The sequence below is a fragment of the Pagrus major genome, chromosome 18, assembly GCF_040436345.1.
Source record: "Pagrus major chromosome 18, Pma_NU_1.0".
In the NCBI taxonomy this organism is placed as follows: Eukaryota; Metazoa; Chordata; class Actinopteri; order Spariformes; family Sparidae; genus Pagrus; species Pagrus major.
This window is the reverse complement of record NC_133232.1, coordinates 25,643,005-25,657,889: the sequence shown is the minus strand read 5'-3', so window position 1 is coordinate 25,657,889 and position 14,885 is coordinate 25,643,005. Positions and strand designations below refer to the sequence as shown.

Sequence of the window (14,885 nt, the reverse complement as noted above, 5' to 3'; positions counted from 1 at the left end):
TTAACACACAGCACATCTCCAACTATCCCACAAAAGGAAGGCAACATTATGTAAATACCACAACAAATATCATGCTGTTAGGTAGACAAGACAGAGATGCTGCTTTTGAAACACAAAAAGAGATTTGACCAAACTGATTCATGGTTAAGAAATGCCACCAGTATGGATTCGACTTTAATCAATGCAGAGGAGTGTGATACGAGTAGCCCTTGAAATCGAGCAATTCAGTGACAGCTGCTGTAATTTACAGTATGAAATGGCAACCCCAAGAGTCTATTTCTACCAATAAAAGTGTATAGTATGAATGTAATTAATGATCACATATTTTATCCAGCTGTGGTAAATGTGTGTATTCAGACTGCCATGAAATTATTGTATAACTACCTGTTGAATAACAGGAAGTCTTAATATTGTTAGTATTAATTTATATTGCCTCTCCAGGTACTCGTTTTCTGCCAAAGTATTTGCATTACTTCCCCTGACTGTAGTAGATCCTATAGTCATTCTGGGTCCAACTAACTTGTACGGTTTGTCTCCAGATCTGTAGTGGATGCTGTGACACAGTGTCCCATCATAATAAGTGTCTCATAGTTATGCAGAAGTATAGTCCAGTGGGTTGAAGCACTGCATGGCAATCATCAGAATGATGATATTGATGAGAAAAAGTACACACAAAAAAAACACTCACAACTATCCACAGCATTGTCTCTTCTGAAGCCAAAGCCAACATGAAGTCAATATATTTCACAAGGTTGTATAATTTCTTGAGGTAAGCCAAACACAGCACACAAACTGCAGTCCAATGTGTTGTTATGAATCAATTAACACTATAGTCTGTGTGAAAACCAACCATACAACCACCTGTAAACCATAAACTTAACTCAGCAGTCTCATAGCAACACACTTCTCATTTCTCCCAATGATGAATCATATGTCTGTGATCCATTTCTATCCAGCTGTTCTGAATAGGTGGTGTGATTCAGCACTTTTGGACCTCTTCAATCATGAGGATCTTCATCTCATTTATCACAAGCATTAATACCAAGACTGCCTTGAAATAAAGTGATCTATCTTACCTCTCCAGATCCCCTCCTCCTGTCAGGGAGCACTAGTGTATTGGCATGGCTGCCAGGGACTATAGTAGATCCTATACTCATTCTGGGTCCAACTAACATGTAGCGCTTGTCTCCAGATCTGTACTGGATGCTGTGACACAGAGTCCCGTCATAATTAGTCTCTTGTAGATATTTAGAAGTATAGTCTGTGGATTTGGAGCACTGCATCGCAATCAGCACGATGATACTGATGATAAAAAGTAGAGAAACTGAGCCCAAAGTTATCATCAGATAAAATGTCACATTGTCCTCCTCGTCAACTTTAGTGGCACTTTTAACATCAGAAGCAGCAAAAGCCTCTTTGGGCTCCACAAGTTTGACAGTGACAGTAGCTGTTGCTGAGAGAGAAACGTTCCCATTGTCTTTGACCAGTATGAGCAGTTTATGCTCAGCCTCGTCTGTCTCTGTGAATGAGCGAAGTGTTCTGATCTGTCCTGTATAGCGGTCCAAACCAAAGAGACTGTGGTCAGTAACTTCCTGCAGTGAAAACAGTAACCAGCCGTTATATCCTATATCAGCGTCATAGGCTCTGACTTTAGTCACCAAGTGTCCTGCGTTCACATTGCGGGGAATCTCCTCCACACCTTCAGCAGAACCGTTGGAGCTGACTGGATACAGGATGACTGGAGCGTTGTCGTTCTGATCCAGAATGAACACGTTCACTGTGACGTTGCTGCTCAGTGACGGAGCTCCAGAATCTGTGGCGACAACTTGGAACTGGAACGTTTTCAGAACTTCAAAGTCAAAACTTTTTAAAGCTGTGATGTGTCCATTATCAGAATTAATATTTAGGAATGAAGCCAATTTATTTTCTTCCCTTCCATCTCTGAGAATATGATAGGATATCAGAGCATTGTCGTTCTCATCACGATCAAAAGCTTTAACAGAAAACACAGAGGTACCTGGCTCATTACCCTCTGTGACATAGAAAGTATATGGACTCAGTGAAAACTCTGGACTGTTGTCATTCACATCTGACACCACAACACTTATTGTCTTTTCAGATGATAATGGAGGTTGACCAGCATCTTTTGCAGTTATTGTTAGTTCATAATGTGACTGTTTCTCTCTGTCCAGAGGAGATTTGGTGACTAATGAATACATTTTGTCTTGTAAGGATGGTGATAATGTAAAGGGAACATCATCACTTATGGAGCAAATGACTTTTCCATTGAGACCAGAGTCCAAGTCATTTACACTGATAAGAGCAACTGTAGTTCCAGGTCTGGAATCTTCAGGGATGGAGCTTGAAAATGAGGTAACTTCAATCTCAGGTGCATTATCATTCACATCTACTATCTTAATAATGACGCTTTTTTGCGTATCCAGAGGAGCCAGACCTTTATCTGATGCTTGAATTTCAATTTCATATCTGTCCTTGTGCTCATAATCTATTAAACCTTTAACAATTATCTCCCCTGTGGAAGGGTCGATATCAAAAAGGTTTAATAATCGTTGACTCACACTGTTGCTAAAGGAATAAATTACTTCTCCGTTGGGGCCGTCATCTGAATCAGTTGCATTTACTTGCACGACTGTGGTACCTATTGGAGCGTTTTCAGAGAGCGTAACAGAGTAAACATCTTTAGAGAAAACAGGTGTGTTATCATTTACATCTAAAACATTTACTAGAATATTAATTTCACCTGATTTCGGAGGTTTCCCTCCATCAAGGGCGGTCAGCACTAATGAGTGCCTTGCCGCTGCTTCCCTATCCAAAGATTTTTGCACAATTAATAAAGGTATTTTACCATCCTCTCCCTTATCTTTAACTTCCAAACGGAAGTGATCATTGGGGCTGAGTTTATACTGCTGAACAGAGAAAGGACCACCGTCTGGATCTCGTGCAGCTTTCAGCGGAATACGTACTCCAGGCAACACAGACTCAGAAATCTCCAACGTTTTCTCTTTCTCCGGGAAACTGGGAGAATGGTCATTTATATCCAGAACCTCCACGCCAACATAATGCACCTCCAGCGGGTTTTCTAGCACTGTTTTCAGATTTATCAAACAGGTACTGCTTCGCTCGCACACCTCTTCTCTGTCAATCTTCCGGCTCACATACAGGATGCCATCGTTCTGATCTACACGGAAAAGAGGATCAACAGCACTAGAGACAATGCGGTACTTCCTGTCTTTCAACATGCTCTTATCTAATCCCAGATCCTTCGCTACATTCCCGACCACAGTTCCTTCGTTCACTTCCTCAGAGATTGAATATCGTAACTGCGCCGAGGCCACGCTCCACAAAAGCACAGCAACCACGCAGCTGATCCACCGTCCTCTCGCCCTTCTTGCCTCGCATCCCCTTTGTTCCATGATGAAGTACGAAACAGTTATCGATTCCTCACTGGGTAATAATCGTGTTTGAAGAAATTAATCCAACACATCCGGCTTTGCAAGTGATCACTCTGTTTCAAAAATGTATGAAAAAAACGAGACACTATTGATACAGGCAGCAGCGAGCCGCCAAGCGATTCTGCTAAAACCGAACTGAGAGAGCTACAAGGAGGTGGAACCAAAAGGCAGTGACGACAAGCGAAAGACATTATTTTCAAAACACACTGACACCATGCGATCTCATTGGTAACTACAGGAAAATCAAAGGTTGTACAGCTATTTACTTGAAAAGTTGGAAAAGTTTCATGATTTATTTACTTTGGCCTTATGCGTGGATGTTGCAGTACTTAAGCTGAGGCGATGCCTTCTTCAGATGATTCAACAAGTAGGCAAAAACTTAAACTCCTTTAAATGTGGACATCAAGTCCTCTCACAATGCTTAGGGCTTCAATATAACAACGTTGAGCTTCATTCGTTGGATATTTATAAAGAAAACGCATGAGGTTGTTGACATTTTTGAACCAGGTATCTGAACAAGAGAGGAAAACGTATCAGCACCATGGACAGCAAACAACGTCCGATATAACTCGACCCAGCCACATTTACGACTTAAAATATCATCACAGATGCCCGAAAGCTCAAAACACAACTTAGGCAAAGTGAAAGTGCAAAAAGTTCGACCTATGTCGGTTCTTTGACGATCATAGTGTGTTGTAATACTGCTATGTGTTTTTCAGAGTATAGTGAAAAAGCAGGGGATTGCGAAATAAACGGTTGAGTAAGCATATACTTCCACCTATATTAGTAACTGCTATTATAGTAACAACTTTACTTTAAAGGACAGCTGAGAAATGAGGGGTATCAGTCAAGTGTCCTGCTTCACAAAACTATATCATGATGCCAAGCAGATATTTCACATGCAGTATATGCAGTACATGACTGAACTAATGAATGAAGGAACAAATAAATATTACCAAGAGTGGAAACAAGCCATGACTTTCACAAAAACAGTCTTACCTCTCCAGATCCCCTCCTCCTGTCAGGGAGCACTAGTGTATTGGCATGGCTGCCAGGGACTATAGTAGATCCTATACTCATTCTGGGTCCAACTAACATGTAGCGTTTGTCTCCAGATCTGTACTGGATGCTGTGACACAGAGTCCCGTCATAATTAGTCTCTTGTAGATATTTAGAAGTATAGTCTGTGGATTTGGAGCACTGCATCGCAATCAGCACGATGATACTGATGATAAAAAGTAGAGAAACTGAGCCCAAAGTTATCATCAGATAAAATGTGACATTGTCCTCCTCGTCAACTTTAGTGGCACTTTTAACATCAGAAGCAGCAAAAGCCTCTTTGGGCTCCACAAGTTTGACAATGACAGTAGCTGTTGCTGAGAGAGAAACGTTCCCATTGTCTTTGACCAGTATGAGCAGTTTATGCTCAGCCTCGTCTGTCTCTGTGAATGAGCGAAGTGTTCTGATCTGTCCTGTATAGCGGTCCAAACCAAAGAGGCTGTGGTCAGTAACTTCCTGCAGTGAAAACAGTAACCAGCCGTTATATCCTATATCAGCGTCATAGGCTCTGACTTTAGTCACCAAGTGTCCTGCGTTCACATTGCGGGGAATCTCCTCCTCACCTTCAGCAGAACCGTTGGAGCTGACTGGATACAGGATGACCGGAGCGTTGTCGTTCTGATCCAGAATGAACACGTTCACTGTGACGTTGCTGCTCAGTGACGGAGTTCCAGAATCTGTGGCGACAACTTGGAACTGGAACGTTTTCAGAACTTCAAAGTCAAAACTTTTTAAAGCGGTGATGTGTCCATTATCAGAATTAATATTTAGGAATGAAGCCAATTTATTTTCTTCCCTTCCATCTCTGAGAATATGATAGGATATCAGAGCATTCTCATTCTCATCACGATCAAAAGCTTTAACAGAAAACACAGAGGTACCTGGCTCATTAGCTTCAGTGACATAGAAAGTATATGGACTCAGTGAAAACTCTGGACTGTTGTCATTCACATCTGACACCACAACACTTATTGTCTTTTCAGATGATAATGGAGGTTGACCAGCGTCTTTTGCAGTTATTGTCAGTTCATAATGTGACTGTTTCTCTCTGTCCAGAGGAGATTTGGTGACTAATGAATACATTTTGTCTTGTAAGGATGGTGATAATGTAAAAGGAACATCATCACTTATGGAGCAGATAACTTTTCCATTCAGACCAGAGTCCAAGTCATTTACACTGATAAGAGCAACTGTAGTTCCAGGTCTGGAATCTTCAGGGACGGAGCTTGAAAATGAGGTTACTTCAATCTCAGGTGCATTATCATTCACATCAACTATCTGGATAATGACACTTTTTTCTGTAGTTAGAGGAGCAATACCTTTATCTGATGCTTCAATTTCTATTTCGTAATTGTCTCTTTGTTCATAGTCGATAAGTCCTTTGACAATTATCTCACCTGATGATGGATTGATATCAAAAAGTTTAAGCAACTTATTACTCACACTGTTACCAAATGAGTAAATCACCTCTCCATTCTGACCTTCATCTAAATCAGTTGCATTTACTTGTACGACTGTTGTACCTACTGGAGCATTTTCAGACAGCGTGACAGAGTAAACATCCTTGGAGAAAACAGGCGTGTTGTCATTTACATCTAAAACTTTCACTATAATATTCATTTCACCGGATTTTGGAGGTTTCCCTCCATCCAGCGCTGTCAGTACTAATGAATGACTTCCTGCTGTTTCCCTATCCAAAGACTTTTGCAACACCAATATCGGTATTTTTCCGTCTTCTCTTTTATCCTTGACTTCCAAACGGAAGTGGTCGTTCTGGCTGAGTTTATATTGCTGCACGGAGAAATGACCGCTGTCTGGATCCCGTGCAGCTTTTAGCTGAAATCGTGCTCCAGGCAACACGGACTCAGAAATTTCCAGCCGTTTCTCTACCTCCGGGAAACTGGGAGAATGGTCATTTATATCCAGGAGTTCCACTCCTACGTAGTGCACCTCCAGTGGGTTTTCTAGGACGGTTTTCAGATTTATTAAACACGTACTGCTCTGTGCGCACACCTCTTCTCTGTCAATCTTTCGGCTCACATACAGGATGCCATCGTTCTGATTTACATGGAAAAGCGGATCCGCATTACTCGAAACAATCCGATACTTCCTTTCTGTCAACGTGCTTTTATCTAGTCCGAGATCTTTTGCTATATTTCCAACCACAGTTCCTTCGTTCACTTCCTCAGAGATTGAATATCTTATTTGCGCCGAGGCCACGCTCCACAAAAGCACAGCAACCACGCAGCCGACCAGATATCCTCGCGCCCTTCCTCCCTCGTATCTTCTTTGTTCCATGGTTAAACCCGAAAACATCAGTAATCCGTTACCGAAACAGTAACTGCGTTATAATGACAAAATCCAACTCTTCCTGGTGTAAATATATTCATCGTCTTCTAACAACGACAGACATGAGGGTAGATAAGAGCATTTCCAAAGGAAGCAGCAAGCTCAGAAACGACTGCGTTAAAACTGAACCGAGGGAGCTGTCAGGAGGTGGAACCAAAACGCACTGACGACAACCACATGCCCTGTTGACTTTATTCACTACACTGACACCATGCGACCTAAATCCTCATTGCAAAAAGTCAAAAGGCAGTAGCACTTTAGCTATATGGTGAATTTTCTTTTTGTGCGTTTTTCCTATGCAGTCATCTGAAATCAATACACCAAAAATAATGGAGGAGAATTGAAATAAATGACGAGGCTTCTCACTTTCAACACCAAGCCTCCTTTCAATCAATAAAAATAAACCATTTTAATGTTTATTCTACTTAACACGTGGGGATATGTTTACCTTATGCGGTACTGTATAAGGTATATGAATGTAAATCAGGAGATAATTGTATGAAGTTAAGAAATGTTTATTACAGCAGATCATGTGTGCAAAACAGCAGCATGAATGATCTAGAGGCAGAGAGAATCATATTTTAAAAAAAGACAGCAGCAAGGTGATTGGCCAACAATGTAGATGTGTTGCTGTGCTATTGGATAGTTGTGGCCAGCTGATGTGAACAGCTGATTGCGTGAGAGGAGTGAATGATAGGATGGGATGAGAAATAAACTACAGGCCTAACCATGCAACAGAATAGCTCTCCTGACTGAACTTTAGCTAGAGTTTCATTAAAGCGCAGAGAAATGTCACAGTGGTTTGATATAACTCATGACCAAATACTGGGAATGAGAGCAAACATGATCAGCACCATGGACAGCGATTACAACTAACTTCACATTTGCCAGGCTACATTTGGCAGTTTTCCATTTTGAGTTAGTTGAATATGTATCATGGACACTGGCTTATCTAACTCTTTCCATGTTGTCATACCATACCCATGTTAAATGTTGTTTTTATTTACTGTCTTTTAGGTAAAGTATAGGCGTACTATGTTTTAAAAGAAGATATATATCCTGAAGTGACATAAAACTAAAGTTGCTCAGGAAAACTGAGGGGTTGCCAGTGGATCCAATACTGAACTTTTCAAAAGCATAGCAGGAAGGCCTATAGTACAGTATACAATATTTGCAGTTTAAAATGCCACAGCTGTTATAATTAAGAGCAGTTAGGATCAGAAGCAACAAATCTGAAATATGAATTAAGATTTGCCTTTCATAAAAGCCTTTCTCTATAAGCCATAAATATGATCACAATGTTTCCACTTTCGTATCTATCTTGAGTTTTATTTGTCTCAACAACTTTGTCATGTCTTAATGCTTTACTTTCTGCATACATGAAAATGCTCATTTAAAGATGTCTTACCTCTCCAGATCCCCTCCTCCTATCAGGGAGCACTAGTGTATTGGCATGGCTGCCAGGGACTATAGTAGATCCTATACTCATTCTGGGTCCAACTAACATGTAGCGTTTGTCTCCAGATCTGTACTGGATGCTGTGACACAGAGTCCCGTCATAATTAGTCTCTTGCAGATATTTAGAAGTATAGTCTGTGGATTTGGAGCACTGCATCGCAATCAGCACGATGATACTGATGATAAAAAGTAGAGAAACTGAGCCCAAAGTTATCATCAGATAAAATGTGACATTGTCCTCCTCGTCAACTTTAGTGGCACTTTTAACATCAGAAGCAGCAAAAGCCTCTTTGGGCTCCACAAGTTTGACAATGACAGTAGCTGTTGCTGAGAGAGAAACGTTCCCATTGTCTTTGACCAGTATGAGCAGTTTATGCTCAGCCTCGTCTGTCTCTGTGAATGAGCGAAGTGTTCTGATCTGTCCTGTATAGCGGTCCAAACCAAAGAGACTGTGATCAGTAACTTCCTGCAGTGAAAACAGCAACCAGCCGTTATATCCTATATCAGCGTCATAGGCTCTGACTTTAGTCACCAAGTGTCCTGCGTTGACATTGCGGGGAATCTCCTCCTCACCTTCAGCAGAACCGTTGGAGCTGACTGGATACAGGATGACTGGAGCGTTGTCGTTCTGATCCAGAATGAACACGTTCACTGTGACGTTGCTGCTCAGTGACGGAGTTCCAGAATCTGTGGCGACAACTTGGAACTGGAACGTTTTCAGAACTTCAAAGTCAAAACTTTTTAAAGCGGTGATGTGTCCATTATCAGAATTAATATTTAGGAATGAAGCCAATTTATTTTCTTCCCTTCCATCTCTGAGAATATGATAGGATATCAGAGCATTGTCGTTCTCATCACGATCAAAAGCTTTAACAGAAAACACAGAGGTACCTGGCTCATTACCCTCTGTGACATAGAAAGTATATGGACTCAGTGAAAACTCTGGACTGTTGTCATTCACATCTGACACCACAACACTTATTGTCTTTTCAGATGATAATGGAGGTTGACCAGCGTCTTTTGCATGTATAGTTAGTTCATAATGTGACTGTTTCTCTCTGTCCAGAGGAGATTTGGTGACTAATGAATACATTTTGTCCTTTAAGGATGGTGATAATGTAAAAGGAACATCATCACTTATGGAGCAAATAACTTTTCCATTCAGACCAGAGTCCAAGTCATTTACACTGATAAGAGCAACTGTAGTTCCAGGTCTGGAATCTTCAGGGATGGAGCTTGAAAATGAGGTAACTTCAATCTCAGGTGCATTATCATTCACGTCAACTATCTTAATAATGACACTTTTTTCCGTAGCCAGTGGAGCCAGACCTTTGTCTGATGCTTCAATTTCGATTTCATATTTATCATTCTCCTCAAAGTCTATTATACCTTTCACAACTATCTCACCTGTCATAGGATTAATATCAAATAGCTCTAATAATCTATGGTTTACAATACTATTGAAGGAGTAAATTACTTCTCTGTTTGGTCCTTCATCTAAATCAGTTGCATTCACTTGTATGACTGTTGTACCTACTGGAGAATTTTCATTGAGTGTCACAGAATAAACATCTTTAGAGAAAACAGGTGCGTTATCATTAATATCTAAAACATTTACTTTAATATCCATTTCACCTGTTTTTGGAGGTTTCCCTCCATCCAGAGCCGTCAGTACTAATGAATGGCTTCCTGCAGTTTCCCTATCCAACGATTTTTGTACTACTAATATCGGTATTTTACCATCTTTTCCCTTATCCTTAACTTCCAAACGAAAGTTGTCACTATGGCTGAGTTTATACTGTTGAACAGACAAAGGGCCACCGTCTTGATCTCGTGCAGGTTGTAGCGGGATACGTACTCCAGGCAACACAGACTCAGATATCTCCAACGTTTTCTCCTTATGTGGAAAACTGGGAGAGTGGTCATTTATATCCAGAACTTCCACTTCAACATAATGGACCTCCAGTGGGTTTTCTAGGACGGTTTTCAGATTTATTAAACACGTACTGCTCTGTGCGCACACCTCTTCTCTGTCAATCTTTCGGCTGACATACAGGATGCCATCGTTCTGATTTACATGGAAAAGCGGATCCGCATTACTCGAAACAATCCGATACCGTCTTTCTTTCAACGTGCTTTTATCTAATCCCAGATCTTTTGCTATATTTCCAACCACAGTTCCTTCGTTCACTTCCTCAGAGATTGAATATCTTATTTGCGCCGAGGCCACGCTCCACAAAAGCACAGCAACCACGCAGCCGACCAGATATCCTCGCGCCCTTCCTCCCTCGTATCTTCTTTGTTCCATGGTTAAACCCGAAATCATCAGTGATCCGTTACACAAACAATAACTACGTTATAATGATACAATCCCACTCCTCCACGTGTGGAAATATTCATCGTCTGCTTACAACGACAGACATGAGGGCAAATAGAGTATTTCCAAAAGCAGCTGTAACCCCAGATCCGACTGCGACAATATCGAGATGAGGAGTCTGGAAAGAGGTGGAACCAAAATGCCATGACGACAAGCTCGTGTAACGCTTTGTTTTTGTTACACTGACACCGTGCGATGTAAATTCTAACTGCAGGAAATCTAAAGCCAAAAGCATTTAGCTAAATGTGACATAGTTAGTTTTACCTCGAAACAATGCCCAAATAGTCAGTTGAATGAAAATGGATGTCTCGGCTGCTCACTGACAAAATTTAATTTCAGTAAAAATGTAAAGCGTGCTTTCCAAACTGTAGAGAATATTCTAACATGCGAGAAAATAATTGTAGATGAGGATCAATTGGTATTAATGAACAGATACAGTCAGTTAATGGTTTTCTACTTTGTTTACAGCTAATAAACATACAGAACTGCATATTCAGGGCTTTGAGCAAGGTTCAAGGTTCAGCACCATGGACAGGGATCACCACTATTCTTTCACCTGTCCAGCTGTATCTGGTAAAAGTATTATTATTCAATTTCAAGTTTTTTAATAAAACAATAGTTTTTACCATTTGTGTTTTAATGAAATTCTTCAGGTGTGTGTAGTAAAGGTTTGCTGATGCAATGCACTCATATATTTAAGATCAATCAGCTATTTTTTGCTTGAGGCACGAGCATTAACGCAAATGTCCATTTACCTTTTTATAACCTCTGCCACAAGTGTTGTGACCAACCTATCCGATTTCTAAAGCTAAGATATAACATGCCCTTTCAATAGTTATGTCATCCTAGTGAATGTTCACTCATTTTCACAGCAAGTATGTCGTTAATACGACAGCAGACTCTCCACAACTTCCACAATTAATCACTGAATATAAAGCTTTATGAAACAATGCTTACCTCTCCAGATCCTCTCCTCCTGTCTGGGAGCACTAGTGTATTGGCATGGCTGCCAGGGACTATAGTAGATCCTATACTCATTCTGGGTCCAACTAACATGTAGCGTTTGTCTCCAGATCTGTACTGGATGCTGTGACACAGAGTCCCGTCATAATTAGTCTCTTGCAGATATTTAGAAGTATAGTCTGTGGATTTGGAGCACTGCATCGCAATCAGCACGATGATACTGATGATAAAAAGTAGAGAAACTGAGCCCAAAGTTATCATCAGATAAAATGTCACATTGTCCTCCTCGTCAACTTTAGTGGCACTTTTAACATCAGAAGCAGCAAAAGCTTCTTTGGGCTCCACAAGTTTGACAATGACAGTAGCTGTTGCTGAGAGAGAAACGTTCCCATTGTCTTTGACCAGTATGAGCAGTTTATGCTCAGCCTCGTCTGTCTCTGTGAATGAGCGAAGTGTTCTGATCTGTCCTGTATAGCGGTCCAAACCAAAGAGACTGTGGTCAGTAACTTCCTGCAGTGAAAACAGTAACCAGCCGTTATATCCTATATCAGTGTCATAGGCTCTGACTTTAGTCACCAAGTGTCCTGCGTTCACATTGCGGGGAATCTCCTCCACACCTTCAGCAGACCCGTTGGAGCTGACTGGATACAGGATGACTGGAGCGTTGTCGTTCTGATCCAGAATGAACACGTTCACTGTGACGTTGCTGCTCAGTGAGGGAGTTCCAGAATCTGTGGCGACAACTTGGAACTGGAACGTTTTCAGAACTTCAAAGTCAAAACTTTTTAAAGCCAGAATGTCTCCAGTTTCAGAGTTTATGTTGAGAAATGAAGCCAATTTATTTTCTTCCCTTCCATCTCTGAGAATATGATAGGATATCAGAGCATTGTCGTTCTCATCACGATCAAAAGCTTTAACAGAAAACACAGAGGTACCTGGCTCATTACCCTCTGTGACATAGAAAGTATATGGACTCAGTGAAAACTCTGGACTGTTGTCATTCACATCTGACACCACAACACTTATTGTCTTTTCAGATGATAATGGAGGTTGACCAGCATCTTTTGCAGTTATTGTTAGTTCATAATGTGACTGTTTCTCTCTGTCCAGAGGAGATTTGGTGACTAATGAATACATTTTGTCCTTTAAGGATGGTGATAATGTAAAAGGAACATCATCACTTATGGAGCAAATAACTTTTCCATTCAGACCAGAGTCCAAGTCATTTACACTGATAAGAGCAACTGTAGTTCCAGGTCTGGAATCTTCAGGGATGGAGCTCGAAAATGAGGTAACTTCAATCTCAGGTGCATTATCATTCACATCTACTATTTGGATAATGACACTTTTCTCTGTAGTTAGAGGAGCGAGACCTTTATCTGATGCTTCAATTTCAATTTCATACCTATCCTTCTCCTCATAGTCTATTGACCCTGTCACAGTTACCTCACCTGTTAATGAATTGATATCAAAAAGGTTTAATATATTTTGATTCATGCTGTTGCTAAATGAATAAACTACTTCTCCGTTGGGTCCTTCATCTAAATCCGTTGCATTCACTACTATGACTGCTGTACCTATTTGTGCATTTTCATCCAGCATAACAGAATAAACGTCTTTTGTAAAAACAGGTGCGTTATCATTTACATCTAAAACATTTACTAAAATATTCATTTCACCTGTTTTCGGAGGTTTCCCTCCATCCAGAGCCGTCAGCATCAATGTATGTCTGCCTGCTGCTTCCCTATCCAAAGATTTCTGTACTACTAATATCGGTATTTTGCCATCTTCTCCTCTATTCTTAACTTCCAAACGGAAGTGGTCATTCTGGCTGAGTTTATATTGCTGCACGGAGAATTGACCACTGTCACGATCCCGTGCGGCTTTTAGCTGAAATCGTGCTCCAGGCAACACGTTCTCTGAAATCTCCAACCTCTTTTCTTTTTCCGGAAAACTGGGAGAATGATCATTTATATCCAGCACCTCAACTTCAACATAGTGCACCTCCAGCGGGTTTTCAAGGACTGTTTTCAGATTTATTAAACACGTACTGCTCTGTGCGCACACCTCTTCTCTGTCAATCTTTCGGCTTACATACAGGATGCCGTCGTTCTGATTTACATGGAAAAGCGGATCCGTATTACTAGAAACAATCCGATACCTTCTTTCTTTCAGCGTGCTTTTATCTAATCCCAGATCTTTTGCTATATTTCCAACCACAGTTCCTTCGTTCACTTCCTCAGAGATTGAATATCTTATTTGCGCCGAGGCCACGCTCCACAAAAGCACAGCAACCACGCAGCCGACCAGATATCCTCGCGCCCTTCCTCCCTCGTATCGTCTTTGTTCCATGGTTAAACCCGAAAAAAATCAGTAATCCGTTACAGAAACAACAACTACGTTATAATGATACAATCCCACTCTTCCACGTGTGGAAATATTCATCGTCTTCTTACAACGACAGACATGAGGGCAAATAGAGTATTTCCAAAAGCAGCTGTAACCCCAGATCCGACTGCGACAATATCGAGATGAGGAGTCTGGAAAGAGGTGGAACCAAAATGCCATGACGACAAGCTCGTGTAACGCTTTGTTTTTGTTACACTGACACCGTGCGATGTAAATTCTAACTGCAGGAAATGTAAAGCCAAAAGCATTTAGCTAAATGTGACATAGTTAGTTTTACCTCGGAACAATGCCCAAATAGTCAGTTGAATGAAAATGGATGTCTCGGCTGCTCACTGACAAAATTTAATTTCAGTAAAAATGTAAAGCGTGATTTCCAAACTGTAGAGAATATTCTAATACGCGAGAAAAATAACTGTAGAAGAGGATCAACTGGTATGAATGAACAGATACAGTCAGTGAGAAGTTTTCTACTTTGTTTACAGCTAATAAACATTCAGTACTTTATATTCAGGGCATTGAGCAAGGTTCAAGGTTCAGCACCATGGACAGGGATCACCACTAATCTTTCACCTGTCCAGCTGTATTTGGTAACAATATTATCATTCAATTTCTAGATTTTTAATTAAACCATAATTTTTACCATTTGTGTTTTAATGACATACTTCAGGTGTGTGTAGTAAAGGTTTGCTGATGCAATGCACTCATATATTTGAGATCAATCAGCTATTTTTTGCTTGAGGCACGAGCATTAACGCAAATGTCAGTTCAGCTTTTTAAAACCTCTGCCACAAGTGTTA

General features: G+C 40.7%; 4 protein-coding genes across 4 annotated transcripts; all 4 read right to left on the bottom strand.

The window, feature by feature from the left end:
• Nucleotides 1–1,067: 1,067 nt before the first annotated feature.
• LOC141012960 (protocadherin alpha-8-like) lies at nt 1,068–3,434 on the bottom strand. The gene has a single exon (XM_073486503.1). It carries the CDS (start codon nt 3,432–3,434, stop codon nt 1,068–1,070), a length of 2,367 nt encoding a protein of 788 aa, XP_073342604.1.
• Nucleotides 3,435–4,454: 1,020 nt separating this feature from the next.
• Nucleotides 4,455–6,830, bottom strand: LOC141012959 (protocadherin alpha-3-like). Its single transcript, XM_073486502.1, has one exon. It carries the CDS (start codon nt 6,828–6,830, stop codon nt 4,455–4,457), a length of 2,376 nt encoding a protein of 791 aa, XP_073342603.1.
• A 1,444-nt stretch (nt 6,831–8,274) lies between these two features.
• On the bottom strand, nt 8,275–10,647 carry LOC141012957 (protocadherin alpha-8-like). The gene has a single exon (XM_073486501.1). It carries the CDS (start codon nt 10,645–10,647, stop codon nt 8,275–8,277), a length of 2,373 nt encoding a protein of 790 aa, XP_073342602.1.
• A 1,008-nt stretch (nt 10,648–11,655) lies between these two features.
• On the bottom strand, nt 11,656–14,031 carry LOC141012956 (protocadherin alpha-3-like). Its single transcript, XM_073486500.1, has one exon. The coding sequence runs from the start codon at nt 14,029–14,031 to the stop codon at nt 11,656–11,658; it is 2,376 nt and encodes a 791-aa protein (XP_073342601.1).
• Nucleotides 14,032–14,885: the final 854 nt, after the last annotated feature.